We start from the raw sequence: 27,581 nt of genomic DNA, 5'->3' as shown, positions 1-27,581 counted from the left end.
CAGGGAAGGACAGGAAGACCAAAACTTCTGGTTTTCCCTGTCAGCAGCATAAGAGGAACCTGCTTTCAGCCTTTATATGGATTTTGGTCCCTTTCCCTCCTACCTTCACTGCTTCAAATGGGGCTGGTCTAGCTGCTTCTCTGAGGAGTGTTTTCTATTAAGCAGCTCTCTACAGGCTCTTGAGTCAATGGAGGTGATGTGGAAAAACAAAGAAGACAATTTAGAAAATATGATATCTAGAACTACACTATCTTAAAGAAATCTACACCGTGGAAATAGCTGCAAATTAAATGAAACTATCCTGCGTTTTGGTAGCACTTCCATTCTTGTCAGTGGAAAAAATACAATCTTTTCAGCTTATTACTGCTGTGGTCAGACCCAGCAGCACCCAGAAAGCAAATGCTTCCAATGACAATCTGACAAAAAATAACAAAAGACCGTACAAAAGACTCCCATGGCTTCTCTAACTCAGGCTCCAAGCCACAATGAAACAGGAAAACTGAATTCAGTTCAAGTTTCAGCATTTCTCTCTCATCCCCATGTCTGTCTGCCCACTTAGAATTTAAAAAAAATCCCAACAAAAAGTCAACAATATATAATCTAATATTTTTAATTTTATGTACAGGAATATAACGTTATGGCAACTTTGTACATGAAATACATACAGTATTTAAACAAGAAAATCAGCTAGGTAAGAATTTACATTAGCAATGAAACTGCTTCATGTGCAGCCCAGTTAATACTTAGTTTAGATCTGTATTTTATTGGGGGGAGATTTTAATAGTTTACAATCATAGAAACATAAACATTTAAAACAAGACTCTATAAAATAATTTACAGAAACCCTACCATCTACACTGAGAGAAGGGGCATATGTCTGTGAGTTGTGTGTGTGAGTAACAAGGTGGACAAATGATGTACCTCAGCCTTTTAAAGTATAAAATAATTTAGAAGCAGTTCATGCAATATGGAAGCAAAGGTGTGCCAGTTCCTCCGAGGTTTTCTGCTGCCTTGGACATCTACTGAGCATCATACGTGGGTCACTGGACTCGTGGTAACACCGCTGCCAGCTGCTACCAGGCAGCACCAGCCTCAGCTCCTCCAGACAACGACTTATGTAAACATAAATATACAAGTTGATATCTTTTCTACACAGTACAAATACAGGTCACAACTTCTCAGCTGTGCAAGTAGTCAATCCCTATACTCGGAAGCAGGATAGCGCTCAGTCCGGAGTTCCCTGTGTTCCTCTGTCCAGGGGCACTAACAGAACTTCCTTGTTTTCACCAGTTTGCTCTGGTATTTCACCGAGTGCCCGCCGTGCCCTATCACGTAAACATCCAGCAGGTAGGACTTGCCAGGCTGCAGGCCTCTGATTGTCTCTGTGGTCACTGCTTTCTGGATGTTCTGGCTGTGGAAGTATTTACAGAGAACCTTTTCCGACTTCTTCCTCGTGTCTGGACCCAAGCACTGGTTCTGCTCTCTTTTCTTCTGCTCTTCGTTGTAATTGTCATCCACTTCCCTCTTGTAGATGCAGAATTTGTTCCTCTCCTGCGTGCCCAGCCACGCCACCGTGACCGAGGAACACGTGCGGAGCTTGTCGAAGGCTTTGATCCGCGTATCTTCGGGAAGGGAAGGGAATGACTGCTTGTTAGGCCTCGTTGTGGCCAGGATCTTCAGCATGGAAGCGCCTTTCTTGCTGCCCTTCAGCCTGATAAGGTATTTAGCTTTTGCTTTCCCCCGGAGCTGGAACTGCCGCACGCCCTCCACGCTCTGAGACAAGAGAAGTTTTCCATCCCTCCTAACTTGGATCTGAACAGCATCCAGGCAGGAGTGAACGGAAAAAGTGACTTTTTGGTGAGATGAAACAGGGGCAAAACGTAGAAATTTGACTCCCTTTCTTTTGATGAACACATCTGTAACTTTGCCATCCTTCAGCTCGATTGTCTTCTGCTTCGCCTCCTCCTTGGTCCTGGCAAAGGTGCCGACGTAGGCGGTGCTCATGTTGGTGTTGGTGTTCACTGCAAACATGTCGAAATAGTACTGGGTGTCTGGCTTCAGGTCAGACACGGTGAAGATGTTCTTGTTCCCAATGCAGACTCTATGCAGGTCAACTCTCGGCTTTGGGGATGTTTGCCGCCCAAACTTGGACGATTTTAGGAAACCACGTTCTTTGCCAGAGTTGCTGTCTGCAGGGAAGCCGAAATGGGCAAAGTCAAAGGGACTGAAATCCAGGCCCGGCTTTGGAGCCATCATGAAGGCGTCGTCAGAGCTGAGCTTGGCTTCGACAGCACAGAGGCTTTTGAAGTTGTGCTCTTTGTTGATGACTATGCAGTACTGGATGGGCTGTCTCAGCAAGGAGGCCGTGGGGCTCGGTTTCCATGCCAGCGTCACCGTTGTGCGTCCCAGAGAGGTGACATCCACTCTGGGATCGTAAGGTAGCTCGGGATAAGGCTGGTCTGACTCCGGAGTGGTGGTTGCATACACTTTAAAATGGGTGTCTTTCTCTGTGGACAGCAGATCCAGCTGGTACAGCCCAGATGGGGAACTGGAGGACACAAAGTACTCCACATCGTTGCCTTTGTAGGAGAAGAGCTCCGTGCCTTCCTCGTTGGTAATCTGCTGTTTCTGCTGCTCAAGGGGCTCTGGGTCACCTGGAATACGAGCAAAAGGAAACATTTGTACAGACACACTCTGCAAATGTGAGAAAACGGAGCTCTAACAGGCACATTGATAAAATACAAATGTGAGATGGAAGGTTTTGTCCTCTGAGGAAGATGTAATTGATCAACAATTGTGTCAAATCAGAGAGGAAAATTGGTTTAGCACTCGGGTTAAACCCAAACACAACAGAAATTCCACCTGAACAGTATTAATGGAGTTTCATGAGTGGTAGCTAACACCTTCCACTGGAGTGTCAGGCATCACACTGGGAGTTGCCATGCAGTTTTCCCCAGGGGAAACTCACTCACCTGCCTGTTCCACCTGGATGTGGACCCTTGGCTTTGGCCATCTGAGTCACACTAAAATTTTGTTGCTAAACACGGTGGGGACCAGTGGCCATACCATGTGGTGTGTGACAGCTCAGCACATGTGTCAGAGGCTCTGGCAGCCCTTTTCTGTCCTGAGCAGCAGCTGCACGGCTCCGTGTCAGGGGGTGAGCCCTCCAAGGGGTGAGCTCAGTCCTGCTGCAGTGCCAGCCCCGTCTCTCCAGTTCTTATCTTGTGTCAACACCTCACAGCAAAGCCCCCATCCAACTGAGTGGCTCTGGGCTAACACAGTTTGCTCTGGCAGCATCCAGACCCCTGTGACTGTAACCTCAGCTTTTACTTTGTAGTTCTTTTCCTTTTCATGTTGCTGCCTGTTGTCAGTCTCCTGCCCTGGTAGACAGAAACAGCAGGAGATGATAAAGACAGCCCTGCTGCGAGACTCAGTGTTTGAGGAACCCAAAATCCAGGAGAAAAGCAGGGAAGGGGACAGGGGAAGTCTCTGATGGTTTGTTACCTGATCCTTCCCCGCTGGCTTCCTCTGGGAGCTCCTGCACACTCAGTTTCCACTCCAGAGGGGCATCACACGGTGTCACTGTCACTGCTAAGGGAGTGTTGTCCTCTTCAACCACGAAGAAATACCTAGAGGGAGGTTAACAGACCCACGTGTCAGGAACCCCTGACGGCAGTCAGCTGGCAGGGATTGACTTGGCACCATCAGGGATGGTCTTGGTGGGGCCACAGAGTCAAAAGTGTTACCAGCAGGCAGAGGGAGAATGGGAATGGGAATGGGAATGGGAATGGAAATGGTGGGCAGAGCTAGGGAGGAGAGTTCACATTTGTGTGTCAAGGCAGAGCAGAGGGGTTTCTGGCCTCCTGCCCTCCCCTCCACCACCTTTACTTACCCTATACTACCTAGACACAAATAATCACAGAGATAAATGAGGGAAAGGGGATCTCTCCTGGAATGTGCTCTTCCAAGCAGGACACACATTTTACATTGTATCCAGGCAAGCACACAGAGGTACACACACATCCAGCTACCCTCCCACAGCCCTCCAGGCACCACACATCACCCACTGTAAAATGTTCCTCAGTAAAGAGGGCTGGAGGAGGTGTGTGATATGAGGCAATGCAGCTCTTCCCTGAACTCTCTGGAGCCTCAGGTTCTCCCCCAGCCTAACCCTCAGTATTTTCTGACCCATAGGGTGGAGTTTGGGAAGTGGGAAGTTCAGACCAGACTGCCTAACGCTACTTCTTTAAAGCACAGTAGGGAACAGTGAAGAGGGACAAGCGTGGTGGGTCAAGCCTCTAGTTTCTAATTTCCTTCCCACTCCCACTGCCTCTGGACAGGGACAGTGGCCCCACTTCAGGGAAATTCTGCGGTCTGGGGAAGCTCTGGGCTTATCCCAGAAATCAAATAACTTGGGCAGACCCTCAGCTGGGGAGGCCAGATCAGGAGGGAGGCTCACATATTTACTTCACCAAACAGAACACTGGCATTTGTATTTTTCTGGTTGGGATCCAATTTTTATCTCGAAGCACCCAGCAACCAGAGCTGCTGTCTTCAAAGTTCTGCTTCCTCACTTGGGCCAGGCAGAAGTACCTTTTGGGGGTGTCTCGGAAGAGGTAGCTGCTGATTTCCGCTCCGTCGGGGATGACTGACGAGTCGTGGAAAAACGCCTTGTCCCGGATCTGCATCTGGAAGAGCTCCTCATCCCTGGTGGGCAACTTCTGGGGCCTGGAGCCGAGCGGCGGCAGCAGCAGCAGCAGCAGCAGCAGGAGCATCCTGCAGCAACGACAGGGAGTGCCACCTCAGGAGGGGCACCACGTGCAGCTGGTCTGAGCTGGAACGTGGGCACACCTACAAGAACCTCACGGGAGCTTTGTGCTGTGCACGAACCTTCGCTGCCACGCAAAGGCCAGGAAAACTCACGGTAAGGACTCAGCTCTCACTGTCACAGGGCTCAGATAAAGGGTGTCACCGAGATTTACCCATCCTGAACTGTGACTGCTTGCAAACTGGAATCGCTACCAACGAGCAAAAGGCTTCCACATGCTTGGGTGAGTTACACTTTGATGTTTTGCCACGGCAGAAACGGCTTTGGGAGCTACAGAGCAGAAGGAGGGTACATCGATTTTGCTTCCCCTAGGAGATTTTGGTTGGGCTTCCAACAATCCTCTGGAAAGTAAATATTTCCAGTGAAACTGTTCTTTACAAAAATAGCGAATTAGGAAAACATGTGACACAAACCCACACATATTCAAAGCACATTGGTATTAGCATGCAATTCAGCAGGGCTTAGTCCTCAAGCCTGATGGGAATTGCAAAACACAAAAGCAGAGAATCCTTTACAAATTAGGCATAATAATTCATAATCTCAGCCTTTCATTATTATGTCTATAACTAGGTCAGAAATGACTGCCCTAACAGATACAGTGGGACAGGCTGGAAATCTCCTTTCATCTACTGGATGATCTCATATATAATGGCTCTGGGATGGGGGGGAAAGGGGAAACAGCCCATTTATGTACAAGTGTATCAAGTTTAAATTGTTAAAGGATAACCATTTTTAATTAGGAGAATAAAAAAAAACAAACCAAAAACCAAAAAACATTTAGGCCATTACCTAAACTGTGTTAGCACTGATTTTGGGGAGAAACCTGGTAAAAAGCTGAGCTGGCAGGAACAGTTTTATCTTGTCCCTTGGCTGAGTGTGCAGTCGTGCACTGCTCTGGGTACTGCACTGTGAAGTAACTACTACTTTACAGCAAACTCTTCCTTTTACCTTTAAGATCAAATCTGTTGCTGAGATAGTTCTTTTTCCCACCACCCCAAATATTTTATGTAAAAATAGCAAACATAAAGCTCCTTGAGAATTGGCACACTGTAGTCCAAGCCATACTAAAACTGCTCTTCCAAAATCCCTCTCCCTGCTGCCTCCAGCTCCCCTTCTGCCTGTCCTGCTCTCATGAGAGCTAAACACAGCCACCCACATGCTGCACAGCAGGGTTTCTGACACCAGCAAGGCTGTGGGAGGGCTATTTTCACCCTCATTTTGCTTACTCTGCCTCTGACATTGTTATTTAATCATTCCTTCCACCAACATGAAGGTCCCATCTCCTCCTCTGACCTGATATCAGCTTGTTCCCTCCTCCCTTCCTACTGTTTTCTCCAACTCCTGCTGTCCAGCTCAGTCCCTTCATCTTTCTATTTTCCCATTGAAATTGGTGATGGGAGAGGGAAAACACATGGCAAACTCAGCAGGATCCACAAGCCAGGAGTGACGTGCACTGAGCACTCCCTCACAGGACACAATTTTAGGTCTCAAACATTTGGGATGGTTTAATGCCAGCTTACTGCAGTGCTCTGCCCTACAGAAGGGAAAGGAGTCCAGGGCTTTACCTAACACATGCAATTGCTACCTACAGGTAAATCCTGATTTAGCTTTCCCAGCCTTTGTCAAAATCTATCCCAACCAGGTCCTGGGTTAGCTTTTGATGACAGTGGCTATAGTTGCTCCATTTCAGACCGAAGTGTTGATACTTACCAGCAAAGTTAAAGACATTTGACCTTTTGGAGCAAAGATCGTAAGTCAAAATATTTGCTGGCTTGAGTCACCCAAGCTGGCAGAAAGCTCCCCTCACACAAAGCACGATGAGTTTCGTGTGCTCTATCACGCTGTTTATTGATTTTTCGAGTATTATTGTTGGCCAACAGGGATGAAATTCCTTCCAACTTAATCACAACAGTTACAGCAGATTATTTGGAGAGGTAAGAAATTCTGGTGCTTTCTGCAGACAGCGTCCTCCACATGAACCCCCTGAAATTGCAATCCTGTGTATTCCCATAGTCAGCTATAGCGCAATGTAACCTCTACTAAAATAAACCATTTTGATTATAGGCTAAGCTTCACTTCTTATATAATTTCACTAGCTAATGCACTTTAAAAACTCCCATAAACTGTGTTTCTGTCCCCCTTAACAGCTACAGAGCAGTGACAAGGTACAGATTTCTCTCCAATTTCTTTATCTAATTGTAAAAGCATTTCGGCTTAAAAATAACTCCAAAAAGACACATTAAATTTAGTTCTGTGATCCCTGCCCGTCCCACACATGAAATACCTTGCAAAGTTGTCAACTGTTACTGACAAAGGAAACTTCTATAATCTCTGTTCTTTGACAAATTAATAGAATTTTGAGTGCTTTCATTTTCACATATTTAACCTCAGAGGCTTAAAATGGGCACAGTTTTCACACACGACACTTCCGAAAGCGGGACAACAGCAAAGTGGCATCCAAACCTCGCTCACAGTTTTGGGAAGCTGTGCTGTCAGTGTTACACCACCCTTTCACAGCAGTTAATAAACAGATTTTAGTTTTTGCAACGCACTCATTATAATTTGGCAGGGTTTCAAGCTAAACCCTCCATAGTTCACCCATGGAAAACGTCAAGAGGAAAGCAAAAAGTCCATTTATACATCCCATCTTTGTTTCTGGGAAAGATCACCAATGACTTTGACAGTGTCCCTCAGAAAATCCACTTGCTAGATGTAAGCCTGTGAATTCGTGCTCTGCCACCCAGCCCTTTGAAATTCCCAACAAACCATTTTCTTGTCTTGGATTTGTTTTTAGGAGCCAGGTACAAGCTGAGGCCTAAGTGCTGTGCTGCTAAGCCACACAAATTACAGGAAATATGTTGTGTGATTTTCTGTTCTCTAGGCTGTGCCGCCTCCTCAAATGTCTTTTATTCTGTTTTCTACAAGTTTGTCTTGTTTTTTTTTTTCTTTTAAACTCTGAGTCAATATTTTATTGATATATTCCTGCTGACTGGAGGGATTTGCCTGCTGTTTATCACTGAATTTAAGAGAGTGCCAAAACAAACAGTCCTAAGTGAAATAATAAGCACCCTTTTCCTTCTCCAGGATTGCAAAAGTGCCCTCTAATGGCCCAACTTTACCTCTCACTTCTTCTCCAAACTCTGTTTCAGCTGAGCCTTACAGCCAGAGGGAAAAGTCCTGCTGGCTGACCGACCTTGGGAGTCAGACTGAGCACGGAGCATCCAGAGGGTTCCATCTGCTCCCAGGCAAGGCTGCTCCCAGTGGACAAGGCCACTCGATTTTGCCTTCCAGTCACCAGGACACTGAACCTGAGCAGGTGAGGGATGCCAGGGCAGGTGGCCAGGGTTTCCTTGGATTTGAACCTGGAATGCAGCAGTGCCGTCCCCAGGTGAGCGGCTCCCAGGCTACACAAACACTCCGGTAGCAGGAGCCACACCTCAGGAGAGGTTTGCTTAATGAGCCCAGCTGTATTTACCTAGAAAGATCAATAGATGAAAAATACATACTGTACATTGGAGAGGGAGATACATGATTTTAAACACTTCAAAATTCACCGCCATTTTATAAATGGCATTTTATAAACTTGAGTTATAAGCACATACATGAAAATAATTGTTAAGTCAGGTCACGGGTTTTATGACAATTACAATTAATTCCTTTTTTTTTAATCAATCTCCTTACCCAACCTTCCCAAAATCCCACCTACAAAAGCCCTACACAGCCCTCTCTCCTGCCCTCTCTCTCAAGACCTCCAGGTAACAAACTCCATCTGCAAATCTCCAGGTAAACTGCAATTACGACCAGAAATGGAGAGGATAATGGGATCTGCAGCTGGCTCAGGTTCTGAGCTGAGGGATAAATTAGCTGGAGCACCTCATGGGGTTTTTCCCACACGCTCAGCAGGGTGGGCACATCCTCAAGCCAAGCCTTGGTGGCCTTGGGGACAAATGAAATCACCCCGTTTTTGATTTCCCTGCTCAAGCCTATGGTATTTTCTGACTGACCTCTTTTTCCAGCACTGAAACACGTCTATAAGGGATCAGAGGCTCCCTGCCTACATCCCACCACAGAAATCCCACCCAGCAAGCCAAAAATCCATTTTGTTTGGCTGTTGGGGATCCCAAGCAGTTGTGTTCTCCTGTTTGGGCTTCACTGTGCATTCGTTTTGTGCTCCCAGGAAGGCTCAATGTCACCGAACACACCTACACTGTGGAAAAAGGGAGCAAAGCGTTGGATTCACCAAATCAAACACTGGTACCTGCTCACAGTCATCTTCCCTCATCTGTGGAAGTAATTTGCTTTGCTCCTCAACTGTCACCCAGACCTGCAAAGGAATTACAGCACCAAAACAAAAAGGATCTGGGTTTACCTGGAGCAAATGCATCTGGAATAACCAAACCCTCCTGTTAATTACAGAGAGTGGGAAGGGCACGACTGTAATTTAGTGAGGATAATTTCAAGGCACTGCCTGACACAGCGCTCTTGTGTTGCATTTCTTCTCTTTTTATTGTATGGATGCTTAACTTTTTTTTCCTCCTTACATCCTATTTTTAAACTCTGGTGTGCTGGGGGTGGGGTTTATTTTTTTCTGTTTACATTACCCATGCTGCATCTCATAGTGAGTCTGCAGATTTATTGACGTGATTCAAGTCCAGCTTTGGAAATAAAAGGGCCCTGTGTGACTTCTTTGACTTATTATAGGAATGCTGGAAGTAAAGAGGCTGTGAGCTTTTCCATGATACACTCCATTTCCAGAGATATATGGCACAAATACATGCACCTCAGCACACACAGTTATCACCTGAGCAACAGAGGACTTTAAAAGCGCTTATAAATTTGGATTGCAACGCAATTAGTTATTTTTAATGTGCAAACAAGGAAAAAATAACTCCTTTGCAATTTAAGCATTTACTGGGAGCTGCTCAGTTTGTTTGTTTAGGGGGAGACCAGAAGGGAGAAGTGAAGGCCTGCTGTTTAATGCTGACTATTCCCCGAAGGATGTGGAAAACATTTGGTATGCTTTTCATTTGGTTTTTTTTTGTGGTTCCTTTTTATTTATTTTTTTTAAAGCATCGCTTTTGAAAACTTGTTGTCTGGTCCTGCCTGGTGCCTGGGGAAAAGCATGGGCCAGGCAAGGCTCTGGGACCTCTCCAGGGGCTTGGGACAAGGAATGCAGCCCTGACAGGGGGGATGCAAGGGTGTACCACTGTCTCCTTGGATTTTAAAGACCAATTTTTTGTGTAGGGCCACAGCCAGCTTGACATGGCAGCTCCCGTTGGCAGGACCAGCTGTAACTGGGAGGGCAGGAGCTCTCAGGGACCTGTAATCCATGGATTAAAGCTCCCTAAGTACTGGGGACACGATGGACTATAACGATGCCTTTGAAGCATGGAGGGTCCACCGTGTCAATAATCTGTGGATTAACCAAGCACCTCTTGCAATTCCAGTTCAACCCACAATTTTCCTTTGCTGGGAATATTGTTTTAGCCAAGCAAATCACTGTAGCATTCCAGAGGAAAAAAATACAGCCATGTAAAAATAGGAAGGTATGAAGAAATAAGGGTACATTTCTACCAAGTCTTGATGGACAACAATGGCAGTGAGCTACAGCTTAGGGGAGAGGTGAACTCCAAAGGGGCATCATTAGAAAATGCAGAGCCGTCTCAAATTAGACATGTTGAAAAGCAATTATACCCGGGGAGATACGGTATCAAAAAATCAAATTTTACATGGGCTATTTTGTTTCTAAACTGAGATTTATTTATTTTTCCACTTTTAGTGGAAACAGATTCAACCCCGATCACATCAAAAATCGTCATCCTGGAGCTGGTGGCAGCTGGACGCTTCAAAAACCAGCTGAGCCAGGAGATGCCATTTGGGACGCTCGAGGAAATGCCTCATAGTTTTCCTTTATTCCATCAGAGACCACATACCAGCGCTTCTCTCTCTCTCCCAGCCACCTCTGCCCACCAGACTCAGCGCCGAGTGTCAAACCCAAACAAACAGCGCGGCCCCTGTTACAATGCTCGGTTGTTCCGTGCCTCTCCCTGCAAGGGGGTGGCAGCAGCACGGGAAGCAGGGATGTTCTGGAGCAGGGGTGGCAGCCAGCTGGCACAGCCCTCTTCCCAGGACAGATGTTACCTCCCCTGGCCACTCCTGGATCCCTGCTGCTGTCCCTGCTCACCCTCCCAAGCCCGTACAAAGCCTCCAGGTGGCTGGATGTCGCTCCTGGAGAGGGCAGGTGGCATGGGATAGGTGAGTGGTACCAGCTCCTCCAGGGGAGAAATACGTCACACTTGGAGAGTCTGACCCAACTCAGAGTAGAGGAATTTTTTCCATAGCCTCAGCAGGGGCTGAGCCCCAGTAGGAGAAATAAGGCAGAGAAATCTCAGTTTGCACAACTCCAGGCCATTTCAGATAACCAGCCCTGAATGCCACGCAGCTCTACCACAAATCTTTCAGCGCAAGCGCTGGGGGTGTTTTATAATGGGAAGTAATTATTATCCCCTTGTTACAAGCAATAAAAGTAGGGCAGAGACTTTCCTTGTTCAAGGAAATCCCAATATAATCCTTTCCTTTAATCATAAAACAATAGCTACTTTCCTCGGCCAAGTCATTCTGCCTTCAGCACAGCTCGCCGGGTGTAGGTTGCTCGCTCTCTCTAATGAATTTCAGCAAGGGGATTAGCGGGGAAGAACACACGAACAATTACAAATTACAACCAACACCAGCTACAGAGTTTCCCACTGTTCCTCTGGAATGCTTCAGGATGACATTATGAGCGAGTGCCCTCGCCAAAATCCTCCAGGGACTGAGATGAAATGTCAGGGCGTGATACAGAGCAGGGACACAACGAGGATCTGCATCCTGCTGTCACATCCTCAAACCACAGGAGCAGGAGAACTTGGAAAAATGCTACAACACAAACCCAAAGTCCTGAACTTCATTAACTACCAAAGGAGCTAAGCTTGCTTGAGCCACTCCTAGGGAATACTGCTGGCATGGCAGCTGCTCCTGGCCACCAAGGTGTTTGCTAAAAGGGAGAACTTGAGGAGCTGCAGGTCTCCAGAGTGACTCCCAGAGCAGGAGCAGGTGAAGCAGAGCTCCAGCAGCTCCAGCAACAACCAGAGCACTCCCACTCTGTGGAAAGCTGTGCCATGAGCACACTGGAATTCCTTATGTGCTTCTCCCCTTCCACTTTTTGGTTGGTGATTAATAAAGGGAATATTGCTTGGAAAACCTGTCAAGTGCAGGGGGGCTGATTCCCACAGCTTCCATCAGGCAGTTTCCTTCGGCATCAGGAGCACCTCCACACGTACACAGGATTACAAACCACAGCCAGCCCACAGGCATTGCAATTCCCACTCACTTCCCTACCTCTGCACACACAGTTTTCCCACGACAGTGACTCAGGAATTCTCCTTTGCCATGTTACCACACCGCCCTTGTTACCACTGAGAGTTTCCCACCTGCCATAGCGGAGAGGAACAGCAGCAGCTTTCCAGAAAGCTGGAAAAGCAGAGCAAAACAGCAGCAGTAACAACCCATTGCTTATCTGCAATGCCTGGGGAAGAGCCTGCATCCCTGTGCTGCCACCAGAATGGTGTCTTGCCATGCTGCTGACTCCAAAGGAATGATGAGTTCTTCTGCTGAATTCAGAGTTTGGCCCATTTGAGAATTGCTTAGGTTGGAAAAGCCCTCTGAGACCATCGAGTGCAGCTGCTAACCCAGCACTGCCCAGGCCACTGGTAACCCATGTCCCCAAGAGCCACAACCACACACATTTCAATACCTCCAGGGATGCTGACTCCAACCACTGCCCAGTAAAGCCTGTTCCAATGTTTGACAACCCTTTCCATGAGGAAGGTTTTTTTCTAACATCTCATCTAAACCTCCTCTGGCACAGCTTGAGGCCATTTCCACTTTTCTTACTTGGGAGCAGAGACCAGTACATATTACTTATGACCACAGTAATACACTATTTTATATATATATATATATATAGATAGCTGATCCCCTCAAAATTTCCAATCCCTGAATTATCATCAGAATCCAAGTCTTTCTGATTGCACTTACTATCCAAAACTCTATTTAGTTTTAGTATTTTCTTCCTCCAGCTTTAGAAGTGTGGAAAGGAAACCTTAGTCCCTGCAAGTCCTTAATGAACCCTTAAGGTGCCCTCTCCTAATGATTTGTTGCATATCAGAGTAATTCACAGATGCTGTGTCTCATTTTCCCCAGCTGGAAGAAGGCTGCTGAAAATATGTAAACATTTGTCAAGTGTTTGAAAATGGAAAGTATCAAATGTAGTGCTGAAGCTGTTGATATTTACATATTTCTACCAGGAACCCTTAGTGTTAGCTGGCAGATCTCAGCCACAGTTACAGCAGCAAAGACTCCAAGATCCAGCATGGATATTGTCCCCCACACTGATCCCCACCATCCCCAGGAAGCAGCACACACCATTTCTTAGCTCTGTTTCCTCAGGGGCTGCAGTGGCTGAGAGCACAGGATGGCTCATCCTGGATGAACCACATCCCAGCTCAATCAGCCTCGGCACCGCTCCCGGACGACACGCAGAAAATTCCCCCTTTTCATGGGGAGGTATGAGAAGGAACAGGAATGCTCACACTGCCTAAATTTTAGTATTTACTCCCCCAGCATCCTGCTTTAGAAAAAGACACAGATTTCCACAGATAAATTAGTGAAATTAGCTCAATAAATTAGTTAAAGTTGTTAGTGGAGGGCATGAGCTGCTCCAAATTTCTTGGCATAGCTGTCTGCTGTCCCCACCATGGTGCCTGACACTTCCTGGTGCTTCCCCCCAGCATCACTCAACCCCTCCAGCACATGTCAGCCATGTCACAGAGCAAGGATTTCACTCCAAAAGGCAAAATGATGGGGAGACAGTGAGGCAGAGCCCTGGAGATGGCCTTGGTCAGTGCTGACCCAGGCACAGCTGTCTGCAGCGGCTGTGAGACCCCACGAGTCCAACTACAGCACATCAGCCACCAGCCTGCCACACCAAAGTGGGACAGGAGCACATATGGGAGCTGCCAGTCTTCCTTCTAGCACTTTTGTGTTTTCTAAGCAGTGGACTTATGTATTTCTGAGCTGGAAAGTCTTTCCCAAGTGCAAAAGGGATGGGTACTCCAAAGGGATGTGGCACCAGAGGTTCAAACCTGCCAGGGTCACCTGCAGAGCTGTGGGAAGGGGTCTGAAAAATCAGATTATTGCAAGGGTTGGTTTCAGCTCCACTTTAGTGCTGGGCCAGTGTTTATTTGTGCAGGCTGGCAGGGGAAAGGTTAGCCCTTTATGTGCTGGCTGCCAACAAAAGCGGAGGGAACCCATGCGGGCGGGGAGGCCAGGCTGTCATGGGTGAGCGAACATCCAAACAGCCCCAAAACCTCCGGCCCTCTTATGGAAGCCATACATCCCACAGGGCCGCCAGAGGAGGAAAGAAGGGAGAAGAAGGGAGGAGTTTCTGCATTCAGAGATGACTGAAATGCACACCAAGGGCATTCCTTTTCCCAAAGGGGAAGACATGGTGAGAGCTGTGGTATGGGTGCTGCCTTCTGGGGACGTCCCTTTGCCAGCGACTGGAAGTGGCTACAACATTCTTAGACGAAAGTTACTGCTAAAGGAGTAATACCAGCATCGCTGCTGATCATTGTTAAATCCAAAAAGCTGTAAATTCATAAAACAGTGTCTGCTCCTTGGGGCTTTGTCCCCTCAAAGCATCTCAGCAGAGGCTTGGGCTTGAGCCGTGTGGGGGACGATGCCCCCGGGTCCTGCTTTGCTCCCACACGTTTCACCGAGGGCCAGGAGCTGGGGTCTGCTGGACTCTGCCCAGTGCTCAAGTACCCTGAGAGCAACAGGCTGAGCCAGAGCGTGTTTGGGGCTACTGGAAACACACCTTGCTGAAGTCTATGAATTTTGCATTTTCTAGTTTAAGCTGTAATTGCCTGGATTTTCTCATAAACACCTTGCAACTGCTTCTTCTTAGTTGAGTGGGAATTAGAACGTGCTCCATAAATTAACACAGCACATTTCTTTCCCTGAGCCTGCCACCCTGCTATCACACACTTTCAAGAGATGTCTTAGACTCTTGCTTTAAAATACTTGCTTAATTCAAACATTAAATTTAGACTTGTTCACATGATGTGAGAGGGTCTTAAAACCTACTTATTCTCCCTCTTATTATCTTTTTCTGACTATTGTACTATAACAGGATTATAAAAGTTTTAATCAACTGATATTAAATCTTCCCTGCAAAATTGTAACTTTAATACCCCCTAGGACTATTAGACTTTTATTCATTATTTCTCATTACTGAAAAATCGGTTTGAAAGAGCCCCTGGAGTCTTCCCCAAGTAAGGATAAGATCCTATTAGTCGTACAAATCATACTCAAATAAGTAATTCTTACCCAGGAGAGAAAACCCCCAGACAATTAAACAGAGATTTAGTAGCCAAAGGAAGGGAAGGAATGGGGACTAGAAACTGTTAATGCTGCTCACTGATGTTTTCCTTTGCATCCAGAGACCAGCTGGCAGCTCCAAGACACTTGGCTTTCCCACACCATCATCATCCAAATCTATAAACTGCTTAATTTCCATCAGGATTCTGGATTTCAGAACGCTGAGGCACACTTACACTGTTTGACTAGAAACAAATCAACAGTAAATCTGCTGCACCTAAACAAAGAGACAGAGAGAAAGAGAGGGAGAACTTGCTTCTTCACGATATTCTGGCTGCTTTGTACAAACATCTTCCTTGTTCAATCATCCCTGAAAATGTGTGTGAGGAACCCGCGATCCCGCCGCGACTCGCCTGGTCCGCCTGTCTTGGTACCGAGCAAGTTGAAGGTGAGAAAGATGAAAAGCATCATTTTTCTCACCCCCTAATAAAGTTTCAACGAAGTTGTGTTTTCTCAAATAATACAGGGAAGAAGAAGAAGAAAAAAAAAAGAAATAGACTCAATTAGGCAAACAATGCTTTTCCCCTGTAAATCACAGGGGAAGTGTCGGCCTCGGTGCTGTGTCACCTTGGGAGCGTGCGAGGGTCACACCGGAGGGGCACTCATATCCGGCCCCTTGGAGCAGGGAATGAGGCAGGAGAGATAAATTATTGCCTTTTGCTTTTCTGTTTTCCAGGTGCTCACAGCAAGTACCCACTGCTTCCTATCTCAGCTGTCACACAAGCAACAAACATCTCTCTAACCACTGAGTTTAATTACCCTGAAGCCAGAGCAGTCCCAGGTCAGGCCAAACCTGAAGAAGCCTGAGAAATCAGTGAGAAATGCTGAAAATACCTGCCTAGGTGGAAGGCCAGAGCCCACTGCGAGATGCTCTGTGCAGGATCTGCTGCAACCCTCTGGTAACTCAGGCATGTTTGTGTTTGGTGAAGCAGTCCTGGAGCAGGGCTGGCTTCTCAGGCCGCTCGTGTTGCCGGTAACTCCAATGTCATTTAAAACCCATCCTGTAAAATGCCCCCCATCAGGTTTTTGGTGAAGTTGGACTATCAGCTACCTCACACATGAGGTGACATGAAGCTGCCTGTTTCTGACATGTCCCACATGACCGACGTGCTCCCTGCGGAGCAATCAAAGCCATCCACGCAGTCATGAGATTTTCAGCTGGTTCCTGTTACAGCTCTGTGTTAACATTTATCCTTCTGCTCTTCGGTGGGTGTCCTTGCAGGCAGCAAATGAGAAAATTAATTCTGAAAGAACAAACTTCTTTCTAATATTTACTCTCTTTCTCTCCCCTCTGAACGTAGTTCCAGCTTTAAGCACTTTCTCCTGGAGTTACGATTTATTATCCTGACCTGTTTCCCAATCTAAGGGCAAATACTTCCTCTGATGATATTTTGTTAAAGTTTTCAAACATAACATCTCCTCAGCCTTCAAAGCTCCTTCCATCCATCCATCCATCCACAAGCTTATTTCAGTCATCTTCTCAGGCAAAAGCTATCCCTGTTGGATCTAATGAGGACTTTTGCCACAGAAGTACATCTCAGTCGTGATGTGAAACAGAACACTTTCTGCACTCTGCCTTTTCCCCAAAGCGATGCTCGCTCGCTCACTGCTCTGCTCATGAGTTAGCCGAGCTCAAGCAGTACCTAAGTCCCTTCTCACTGGTCTTACCTGGGATATTCTCCTTCCTTGGATGCAATTCTGATTTATTCTGGTTTATGCCTGCCCGTACAGTCAGTGCCACCAAAACACAGAGCTCACCAGCATTCAGTACCACACCGGGTGCTCCATGACCAACTTAAACGTCGGTCTCAGGGCCTGTATCTACGTTCTCACATGGAACTTACATTCCAAACATGTATTCCTTGAGATCTAACTAGCTGGGGTTATCCTCCCCGAGGCTGGGGCATTCCCATCTATAAGGGCCTTGCAAACTCGTTTTCTCGTACAAAAGAGGCTGCCCTGCCCTCCTTCACTCCGTTCTACTCTTCTCCTCTGCATTTTGTAATCAAACAGGAAAAGAAAGCAACCCCTCCCCCGTTACTTTAACTCTCACCAGTGGCTGAGCTGGTAGCCCAGAGCAGCTCTGTCGCCCTCCAGGTCACCAACCTCAGCTCTATCGAGCGCCGTGAAGGAGAAACCTGCGGCTTTCACCAGGCTGCCCCTAATGCAGAAAACGTGCGCGTTCGGCGGGGGCGGATGGAAACGCGCCCGCCCTCCCCGGAGTGGCCATCGCTACAAATTAGCGAAGCTGCCTCCCTCGAAAGCGAGCCAGGCACTCAGAAGATAAATACCCACTTAGCACAGCAAAATAAAACCAGCTCCAGAAAGATGCGAGAGCCCGAAGGGGGACTGAAACAGCCCCTTGCAAACGGTGAAGTAATGGGCTTAGAGTTTTATTATTCGTATAAAGTTTAGTGACTTCAAAATGAACGCGAAGCCAAGCAAGACTTGTTATCCCACTAAAATCTGTGCTGTAACTGAAGCCAGTGCCCAGATGTTCCGTGGTAAAATCCACCGCCTCGCTGCATAAAAGCGCCACATACCCTGACGTACAGTCCTGGCTTGCCTTTATCCAAACCTCCTTAGATTCTGGATTGTTTTTCTAGCAATCCTTTCAACTGCCATGGGAAGCATAAAAGGTGGTCTCCTACGAAACCGTTTGGTACCAGCTTGAAATGTAACCGTTCGCAGAAATAAATCAGGATTTCTTTTTAATAAACTGTTTATCGCCAGCCTCTCGGGACATAAATCGTGCAAGAAAAAGCAGGGCCTGAGTTTAATAAACATCTCATCTTTTTATATATATATTAAGGTAGAAGACCCTGGCACACTTCAGAGTGAAACATCCTGCAAAAAGCCTCCATCCAGCCCTACTGAGGGCATGGGATGGAGCAGAAAGCCACTGCATGGATGGAGCTTCCAGCAAAGGGTTTATCCCATCGTTTTTAGGGGACATCTAAGGTAGGCAAACCTTCTAAGGAGGACAAAGGGGACTTGAAGATGCCCTTTCTGCTCCTGCACACAGCTCAGGATCCCCAGCCTGGGTGCTGGGAAAGCCCCGCAGATGGGCCGGAGCTGCGTGCCGGGAGCTCCAAAGGACAGATGAACACCAGCTCTGTGGCGAAGGCATTTAAGCCGAGCTGGGAAGGCAGCGCAGGCGTGACGTGATTTTGAACAGCTTGCTTGACAGTTTGCACCAGATTGTATTTATAAACATTGGGGAAACCTCAGAGCTTTTTCCTCCGAGCATTTCCGAAGCTCTCACCCACAAGAACACAGGCGCGCGGGGCGATCCTACGCAGCTCTGCCTCGCCTCGGTGACAAACTTCTCACAGTTAAATAAAGGGGCCTGTAGTCATCTCAGGGTGATCAGCATCCCACACAGTGCTCAAATTCCCTCTCATCTGACCACCAAATCCTGACCTTCCCCAGGGAAGCTGAGGTATGAGGTGACCTGCTGGCCCATGACGCCAGCAGCACGTCACACGTGTGTGCCACCGCCTGCCAGGTGTAGCTGGTGCCAGGGAGCTGCGGGCAGAGCCTGGCATGTCCCCTCTCAGGAGTGGGACATGCATATTTTGTCCCTTCACTGGTTGGGCTGCGATGACACGCTGCAGTGCCCACCCTCCACAGCACAGAGATCAACGGGATTTCTGTCCAGGGCCGCATGGAGACAAGGAGAGTGGGATGCATCCACAGTCCTCATCGTGGAAACATGACAAGGAATTTTGCAGATGTATTATAAAGCTCTTTCAAAATTAAGAAGGGCTCCTTACCTGCTGGCACAGAAAGCCCACAAGGAACAGCTATCACTTTGCTCACAACAGGGTCAAACACAGCCGCAGGAGCCTGGATACATCCACACGGTAACTGCACGTGATGCGCTACTGCACATCTCACCACATTGCTAATGGTCAAACTAGAAGCTAAAAATCTCTCAGTGCTTTAAAAAGTCCTCTCCTGCTTCAAATATCAGCAAGTTTTAAATTCTAGACATTGCTCTGAGTACTTCAGAGAGTTGTAGTGGCACTAGAAAGCCGACCTGGGCAGCTCTCCTGCAGGTACGTGTTTCGCTATGAGGTAGGAGAGCGCGGCAGGGAGGATGAGGCAGTCCTGACAAGAAGCAATCTGAAATGCCATTCCTAAAATAGCTCAGATTCAGCGATTTTCAAAGTAGGCTGAGCAGAAACACAAAGTTTTTTCCCCCCTGCTCCCTCAGGGCACAGCCAAGGGTGCTGATGGTGTCTAACACCCAAGGGCTGTTTTTATGGAAACCAGCTTATGGCCAAGCCAGCAGAGCCTGCCCAGGGTCACCGATGCCATAAATCACTCGCCGCCAACCTCCCAGGGAGGAATTCATCCTCACATCGCTCTCGCCCCTTCCACTTTCACAGACACAACTCCGCCGTCTCCACCAAGCGTGAAATGGGTGCATCGAGGCTGGGAGCCCGAGCTCAGTGCCGGAGCAGCCTGACTGCGGGATGCTCCGGCGGAGACAGTGCCACACTTGTGCCACTCAACACCTCCCGCTGTCTGTGGCTGCTCACAAGCAGCCAGGACAGGGAGGTCCGCGAATTTACGGCAGGGACCTTGCCTCCCCTCTGAGCTCGCCTCCTGCCGCTCAGTCGAGCAACAAGAACAGCGATACTGCTTAATTGTTCTAATTAACACTGTAACTAGATGCTAACCAGCTCCTTCGGTGGGGAGGGGGAGTCCGAGGGAAGTTACAAGCTTCACGACCCGCTGTCTGAAACCAGCCTTGCAGAGGCTGCCTAGTCCACGTCGGTGTCCACCGGGATGATTTCCAGAGCAGCCCCGGGCAGCGAGGCACAGACAGGATCACGCTCATCCCTGGCACCACGCTAACCCGTCCGGGGAACCAGGGCATGCTACCGCGCTCAAGTGTTAAATTTGTCCAGAAAAAACACGTTCGGAGCATCACAGCTTTTCAAAAATCTGCGCTAGCCTTTAACTGCGAAGGTTTAGATACATAAAAGTTCTATCTGCAAGTGATTAAACAACGCTTTGTAGCCATTGTCTCCGCGCTGTCGAAATAAAACCAGAACCAAGGCTGCGCGTAGCAAACCTCGGCACTTACATCCCACCGCAGAGTTTTCTGTCTGCGTTTTTTCGGTAGCCACTTTTTCTTCCCCGAGAACAACGTAGGATGCTGGCGAAGCCGGAGCCGCCTGCCTGCCTGGCACAGACCCGCTCCGCGGCAGCGCCGGAGGACGAGCCGGGCTCCCCGGCAGCCGCACGGGCTGTGGGGCACCGGCCGCCGCGGGCTGCGAGAGGGCAAAAACGGGGAGGGAAAAACAAACCTCGAAGGCGAGGGAGGGATCCGAGAGGGCGCCGAGGCTTCTCCCGGCAGCATCCCGCAAAAGCCGCGGCGGAGCGCTGCCGGGACGCGGGCTCAGCGCCGCAGCCGCGGCTGCAGGGACGGCGCCAGGGTGGCCGCGGCCACGGCCCCGCTCCGGCCGAGGGTCCCGCAGCCGGCTCGGGGCACCGAGCCCCCCGCCCGCCCCGGGGCAACCGGAGGGGGCTGCGCGGGCAGCGCCGCTCCTCGCCCCGCTGCCGGTGCCTTACCTTGCGGCGTCCGGTCCCGTCGCGTCCCGGGCTGTCCCTCCCGCGGCGGGGGAGGCTTGGCTTGTTTTTTAGGGGGGCGGGTGTTGACCTAGCCCCCCGCTCCGGCGGAGACGGGCTGCAGCGGGGACTGTGTCACGCACGTCCCTTCGCGCTTTATAGCCCCTTCCCTTCCCCACCCCTCCCCGCGGGGAAGGGAGGGAAAAAAAAAAAAAAAACCCAAACCAGGAAAAACAATAAAAAGCTGGGGAAAGAAGCCGGGAGCCCCCCCCCGGGCACCCGCCACCGCCCGGGGCGAGGGCACGGCTCCGGCTTCGCCTCCCGGGAGGAGCCGCGGGGCGGCCGAGCTCCGGCAAAAGTTTGGCGGAGGGGGCGCGGAGCGGCGGCGCCCGGCGCGTCTCGCTGCTGCCGCCGGGCCGGGCGGGCAGGGGGTGCCCCGCGGGCGCGGCCGCCCCGCCCCGCCACCGCCACCGCTCCGCCACCGCAGGGGCGGGCCCGGGGGGAGCCCGCGGCACCGCGGGGAGCACGGCCCGGCCCGCCGCCCCCGGCAGAGCCGCGCAGGGGCAGCGCCCGGCTTTGTGCCGCGCCCGGCTGCGCTGCCAGAGCCTACTCAACATCCATCTTGGAGGGTTGGATCCTGCCCGAAAGCAAAGCCCGGACGGGGGGGATGCGGGGGGGACGGGGGACGCGGCGCTCCCGCTCCTCTCCTTTTACGCAGCCGCTGCTTGAATCTGCCGGGGCTGCGGGAACGCTGCGGAACATCCCAACAGCGATGGAGGCGGGAGAGACCGTCAAGGATGCGTGAGAAATGGGATTTATGAAACACTCCTACAACTGAGCAAACGGGTCTCGAAGCTGCATGTTCAGCCTCTCACCTTCTCCCTCCTCACGTTTTGGTCAGAGGCAGCTTTCAGGGTTGGTGACCGAGGGACAATTTTCTTACCGTTACCTGAGAGCTGCAACGAAAAGACAAAAACTATCCTTTGCCATTGAAAAACAAACCCATTTCTTTTTGTTTCCCTTCTGGCACATCAGTCATAAAAACGTCAAGTGATACATAAGCATTAAATAAGTTATTACTGATAGCAGCTGATGGGTAATTCCCAGAAGCTAATCATTCCTGCCCTATTATTTCAACAGATTTGGGGAGCAAAAATTAAATAAACATTTATTTCTTTTTTTTTTTTTTTCCCCCCTCCTTGCAAGACAGCTGAGCAAATCTGACAGCAAAGCCTCAGCGGAGGGATGCGAATTGTCATATTCTGTAGGGTGACAAACAGCTCCACTCTGTGAAGACACAACCCCCAGAAGAGCTCATGCCTTAAGGGACACACAGCCATCCAGACCTCTGCTAATTGCCATTAGTTACTGCCACTTACCTCCCACTCTGTCAACTCACAGAGCAGCAGGGTCCAGCCAGCCAGTATTCTGCTCAAGGGTCTGCTCAGAAATATAAGTTCACCAAAAGGAACCCAGGATTAAGGAAAAGAGCCCTGTGGGAGCCCCTATCCAGTTATCCTTCTGTTCTCACATCCCTATTTTTACATATTTAACAACTCTATTCATTGTTTTCAAATAGGTTTTAAGGGTAGGAGTTTAGGGAAGGGAGAAAGACACGAGTTTAAGATTCATTTATGTATGTTTAAGGAGAACCAAAAAATACCTGGTATTTGCACACAGCATCCCGACTTCTCTCTTCCTAGAGGACTGTTTCCTTCCAACTGCAACACCTCAATAGAAAAATCTCAGCCAACTACATGTGCTCCTCTTGTGATGCAGAAGACACGGAGATTCAATCATCCAAAAATGGGAGAAACTGACTAAATGAGAAAGCCAAAATTAGTGAAGAAAACCTGGTATATTCTGACGGGCTTCCCCCCAAGCCTTCGGAGCGTGCAGGAGCCAGCAGGGAGGGATGTGCTCAGGTGAAGGCAACAGCTACCTCCGGGTGCAGTTCATGGCACAACAGGGTTTTGTAGAGCCTGCAGAAACGGCTGGCTCGGGTTTGAGGTCATTAGAGGTAAAATATTGCTACCCAGCCAAAGAGCTCTGGCGACCGTGCGCTTCACACACAGGCAAACCGATTATTTTGAAGCCAAGGACAGTTTTAGTGCTATTGTTCTTAGGGGGTATCACTGTCTCCGATTCCAGGGGAAGCAATGTGACATCCCTGGGATATTATTTGCAGGGGTGTGTGCACACCAGCTCCTCTGCACAGATCACTCTTGTTTTGGATGTCTGCGGTTCCACCTCTATCGCCGCTGTAAATCTCCGTCGTGATTTAAAGCCCAGCACAGAGTGAGACTCCGAGCCAGAGGCACAGTAAAGCACTTCCACAGCAAGATTCGCCTCTCCCAAAATTTACAAGGTACAAAAACATTCAGTGCAGATAGAGGAAGCAGATTTGGGATTTAGATGCTGGAAACTATGGGAATGTCTGAAAGGAATACTGGGGCAGCCTCCTAAATGGAAACCAAGCAATGAAAGCCAAACACAGAAAATTCTGCCGTGTAGGTGATTCCTTTGAAATCCATTAAATAGTAGCTGGGATAGTCCCAGCTGCTATCCCAGCTCCCAGAAAATTGGCATTGAAACATTCCTCCCTGGAACCAGAAATGATTCACAATCATTTACAGGAACAGGTCCCAGGCATGGTCACGTACAACACCCAAGGCAAGAAGTCCTCAAGTGTAAAATGCTGTTCCTTATGCCTTTGGGGCAAAATCGAGAAACTAAAGGGGCAGAAGAGAAGAAAACCTCTAAATGATTTCTCTCTGGGCACTCACCTTCTCCTCACACCCTCTCAGAGGCTTCCATGGAACTGAGTAACCAAATTATTCATCCACATGCAGTCTGTAGCCGTGGATCGCTTCCTTGGGGGCTGAAACAGCTATGATTGCAATGAGCAAATAAATATCTCAAATTTTGAACATCTCTAATTGGATCCCAAGGAGAGCTGTAAACTGTCTGGGTAAAAACTGCACTCCTTCCAGTTTCCCCACACTGGGAGGCCCCGTTAGAGCAGATGGATAGGTGCTACCAGGAAACAAGATGCGTGTTATGTATGGTGGAGAAAAAGAGCAGGAAATGTTTAATAAGTTATCCAGTGAAAAAAAAAATCCTGAATAATAAATCTTTCCGAAACAAAAATGGAAACGGGCAATTGGATATTCTAGGAGGGGAGAAAGAAGGATAATTCATCATATAAATAATTCATGGCAAGTTTTAGCAGCCAGCGCTGCCGTGCATTTGGTATGGAAGACAGATGACACTGGGAGTGCTCGCGTGTGTGCTTAATTTTGTGGATACACCATTTTTTTGCCCAATTATATGGTTCTCATTGTGGTGCAGGTCTGAAGATCCGTTATCAGTAGCCCATGGATTAGCATTTGTTACTAGGGAGAGGGTATTGCTATTTTTTAACATCATCAACTGAGGGGCTAAACCAGCCTTACCGATCGATGCTGCCTGATAAGCCAGGCTGTGATGGGTTTTAGTTATGCAGCATCACACAGAGCTCACTCTCCCAGAAGAGGGATGGGCGGAACAGCAGGGGCCTCCAGGGGCATCTTGGAAGCCTCAGGTTTGGGAGCTGCCACTGCCTTCCCCAGAGGAGCCACACACGAGTGCCCAGGTGGAACCCAAGCAGCGGCAGCACCCAGGAAAGGCTAAAACCGAATGCTGTGAGCGTAGAGATCGTGCTCCTATTTCCAGCAGGAATACTGATGTTGCCTACAGATTTCATCTGAGGAAGAGGGGGTTTGCTGCCCTTTAGGGAGCAGGTGAGTGCTGCTCGAAGCTGTGATGGCCTTGTGGGGCCAGAGCCAACACCATCCCTCATGTGCTGCTGCTCCATGAGCACAGCCAGGCAGGGAGCACCGTGCCAAGCACTCATGGCTCCCTCCCTGCTAACCCCAGCCCTGGTTTCTTTTCCTAATAAGAGGCATTTTCCTCCCTCTCTCCTGAGGGAAATCAAAAGCACGTGCCATGGTTGGCGCACCACTGAAGCCAGCGTTTGTCCTGCGTCCCCTGGAAGTGCTGGGGGAGCAGGATAAAACGAGGCACCCCAACAGCACAGCCCTGTTAATACAACACCACAACACCTCCAGGCTTCACCCAGAGGCACTGCTAGCTGATGCATTGCCACTGACCCCAAGAAATTACACATTTGGGCTGCCCTCAACTCATTACTTGCCCATTTTATCCAATTATGTTTTATTTATTAAGCTACTCTGCAAACTCTCCTGGCGTTGACTGTTTTACACCTTCAGTGCATTTTTTTTAATCCTACCGTTTTATGAACTGATTAACAAGACTTACTGCTCCAACAGTACAAAAATACAATACAAATCTTAAATATGGTCCAATTGAATAAAGAATCCAGCATTGGTTTTTCCATATCACTATTGGAAAACATCTGCCGTTAGACACCACTGCAGCACTTGCTTTATTTTGCCAAATCTGATATAATATTATAAAACCAGTTTAAAGATGAACAACTTCATTCTAAAACCCCAAATATGAATGTGAAAAATAATGACAAGCAGAGCTTTCATGGTCCAAGCATTATTTCTTAATCATAACTTCATTCTACTGAGAAAGAAAAACGATGCTACTTTGCATAATTGAAATAATCTAATCTGCTTTCCAGATAAAATTGTTAACAAACCACTGATTTAATCTCAAGTGCCCAACAGACCTTGTAAACTCTGATGCCAAATATCTATTCTTTTAATTAAAACAAATGAACTTAATAAAGATGACTGGTATGGTAATTAGACATATTATGAAGTATAGGCTACTTTGATCTAGAACACGCACCCTTTAATTCTTGTGTGAAGGTGTTCCCACAGACACAGCCCAGACCTGAGTTCTTGTTATATTCCTGTCTTCAAAGAATAATTGTTTCAGACATGTCACAGCAAAGTGTTGATTTAAGTCACTATTTTCCCACCACAATTTACACACACAGACACAATGGAGCAACAAGAATCAGCTGTTCAAAAATGGCACTTGAAACTAAATGCTAAATATTTTTTATTTTTTTTTTTACATTTAATGCTTCACGTGCCCTTACCTTCAGCTCTGCACACATGTGGGCAAATAGGATGTTCTGCTGCTCATAAATCCTCAGTGCAAGAGCAGTAATTGCAATTTTTAGGGCAAATTTGAGGACTCCCTAAGTGGTTGCCTGTGAAATGCGAAAAACTGGAATGGGTTTGAAGAACTGATTTTGGGTTTATGTGATGGCAACTAATCAAGAAGGATTTACCTTTACTCAGGACAGACAAGGGAAGTCTGCAATGTCCTAATTCCTTCCAGGCTGCTGAGAAATCCACAGCATCAATCTCCTCTACTGCTCCTTCCTCTCTCAAAGTGAGGGCCAGCCTTTGACATCCTCAGCTCCCGTTTCAAGACCGAGACTACTTCCCTTCTGGTTAACCAGTGGCACGCAGGATTCCCAGGAAATCAGAATATGCAATTTACTGAATAGACGGAAGACACTGAGAAAGAAAGAGAAAAGGGAAATTATCACTCATTGACCAGTGATACCATTACTGGGAGAACCTGAAACACAGCAGAGCTAAGATTTGATTCTCTGTCATTACTGTCAAGGAGCAAACCTTTCTCCTCTGAGGAGTCCCAGGTTCCAATTTTGTCCATTTTCAAGGTCTGTACTGCAGGCTGTAACAACACAAAGAGAGGTTAAATTAAGCATGGTGCCACATCTGCCTACTGCAGAACTACAGCCAGCACTCAGAGCACACATCCCGCTCTGCTAAAGCACATATGCTCTTTTTTTCCTACCCAAGTGCATCCAGCAGCACTCAGCAATTAGCAGGGATGTTTTGTGTGCTGGCATTCACATGCACACAGCGCAGGAGAGCTCCAGGCAGTGGCAGAGTGCGATGGCCAGCTACAGAATGGTTCTTCTAAAGGCATTACTGAAGGCAAGCTCATCCTATATGATTTAGAATAAAAGCTCATCTGACTGGTTTTTGTCTCACAAAGCGAGAAATCCCATGGCATGAGGCAGGAGGGCCTGCTTCATGCTGGCTGAAATTAAAGGCTGCTCAGTATGAACACAGCTTTTGGTCGGTCGGTGGAGCTTAAAATAAATCTGATCGCGAGTCCAACTCAGCCTCATCTCACCCCCAGGATGTCCCCAGTGCCAGCAGGATGGGTGGCAGGGAACAGAGGTGTGCTGCAAGGGCTCACCTGTCTCATCAGGAGGTGAAATCAGTGGCATCCAGTTGCTGTGTTTTCCCTGCAGAACGTGACTTGTGGCCGCCTCGGGCTGCGCGCGGAGCAGGGGCCGAACCCCAGCGGTGCCTGCACCACCCATGTCGAAGATAAGCACCATGTCCTCATAGGCAGAGTGTTTACACTGCTCCTTGATGTATTGCTGGAGCACTTTGATTGCACGAGTAACAAATGGGCTTCTAAAAATGTGTGTTTTAAAAGCTTTTGAAGCTGAGGGGTGACGTGCACACCAAAATCAGCGCGGCAATGACGTGTAGCTGGGCCTCTGAATTCGTGGATTACACCTTCGCAGACTAAGACATGCTTAATTCTGCTTTCTTTGCCACACTCCAAAGTTTTATTAGCTGTCTTTTAGGTAACTAAGTTTAAGGCTGAATACTTTTTCTTTCCACTCCCCAAATGTTTGGGCTTTTTTTTTCCCTTTTAA

At 48.3% G+C, this 27,581-nt stretch overlaps 1 protein-coding gene across 5 annotated transcripts; it reads right to left on the bottom strand.

Annotated features, from left to right (window-relative positions):
- Positions 1-594: 594 nt before the first annotated feature.
- On the bottom strand, positions 595-22,631 carry NDNF (neuron derived neurotrophic factor). 5 transcript variants are annotated; one of them, XM_088056507.1, is made up of 4 exons: positions 22,554-22,631; positions 4,594-4,776; positions 3,505-3,629; positions 595-2,654 (listed from the first exon to the last, which is right to left on the bottom strand). In XM_088056507.1, exons 1-4 carry the CDS (start codon positions 22,571-22,573, stop codon positions 1,264-1,266), a joined length of 1,719 nt encoding a protein of 572 aa, XP_087912633.1. In that variant the 5' UTR covers positions 22,574-22,631; the 3' UTR covers positions 595-1,263. The 5 variants fall into 5 exon arrangements, with proteins under 5 accessions (XP_087912633.1, XP_005530960.2, XP_087912635.1 ...); XM_005530903.3 differs by lacking the exon at positions 22,554-22,631 and adding an exon at positions 20,894-21,242; XM_088056509.1 differs by lacking the exon at positions 22,554-22,631 and adding an exon at positions 17,361-17,380.
- Between the last annotated feature and the right edge of the window lie 4,950 nt (positions 22,632-27,581).

This window comes from Pseudopodoces humilis, chromosome 6 (genome assembly GCF_049639895.1).
Source record: "Pseudopodoces humilis isolate 2021_Gansu_Grassland_sample_001 chromosome 6, ASM4963989v1, whole genome shotgun sequence".
NCBI lineage: Eukaryota > Metazoa > Chordata > Aves > Passeriformes > Paridae > Pseudopodoces > Pseudopodoces humilis.
Note: the sequence above shows the minus strand (reverse complement) of the source record. Positions and strands in the feature narration are given on the sequence as shown.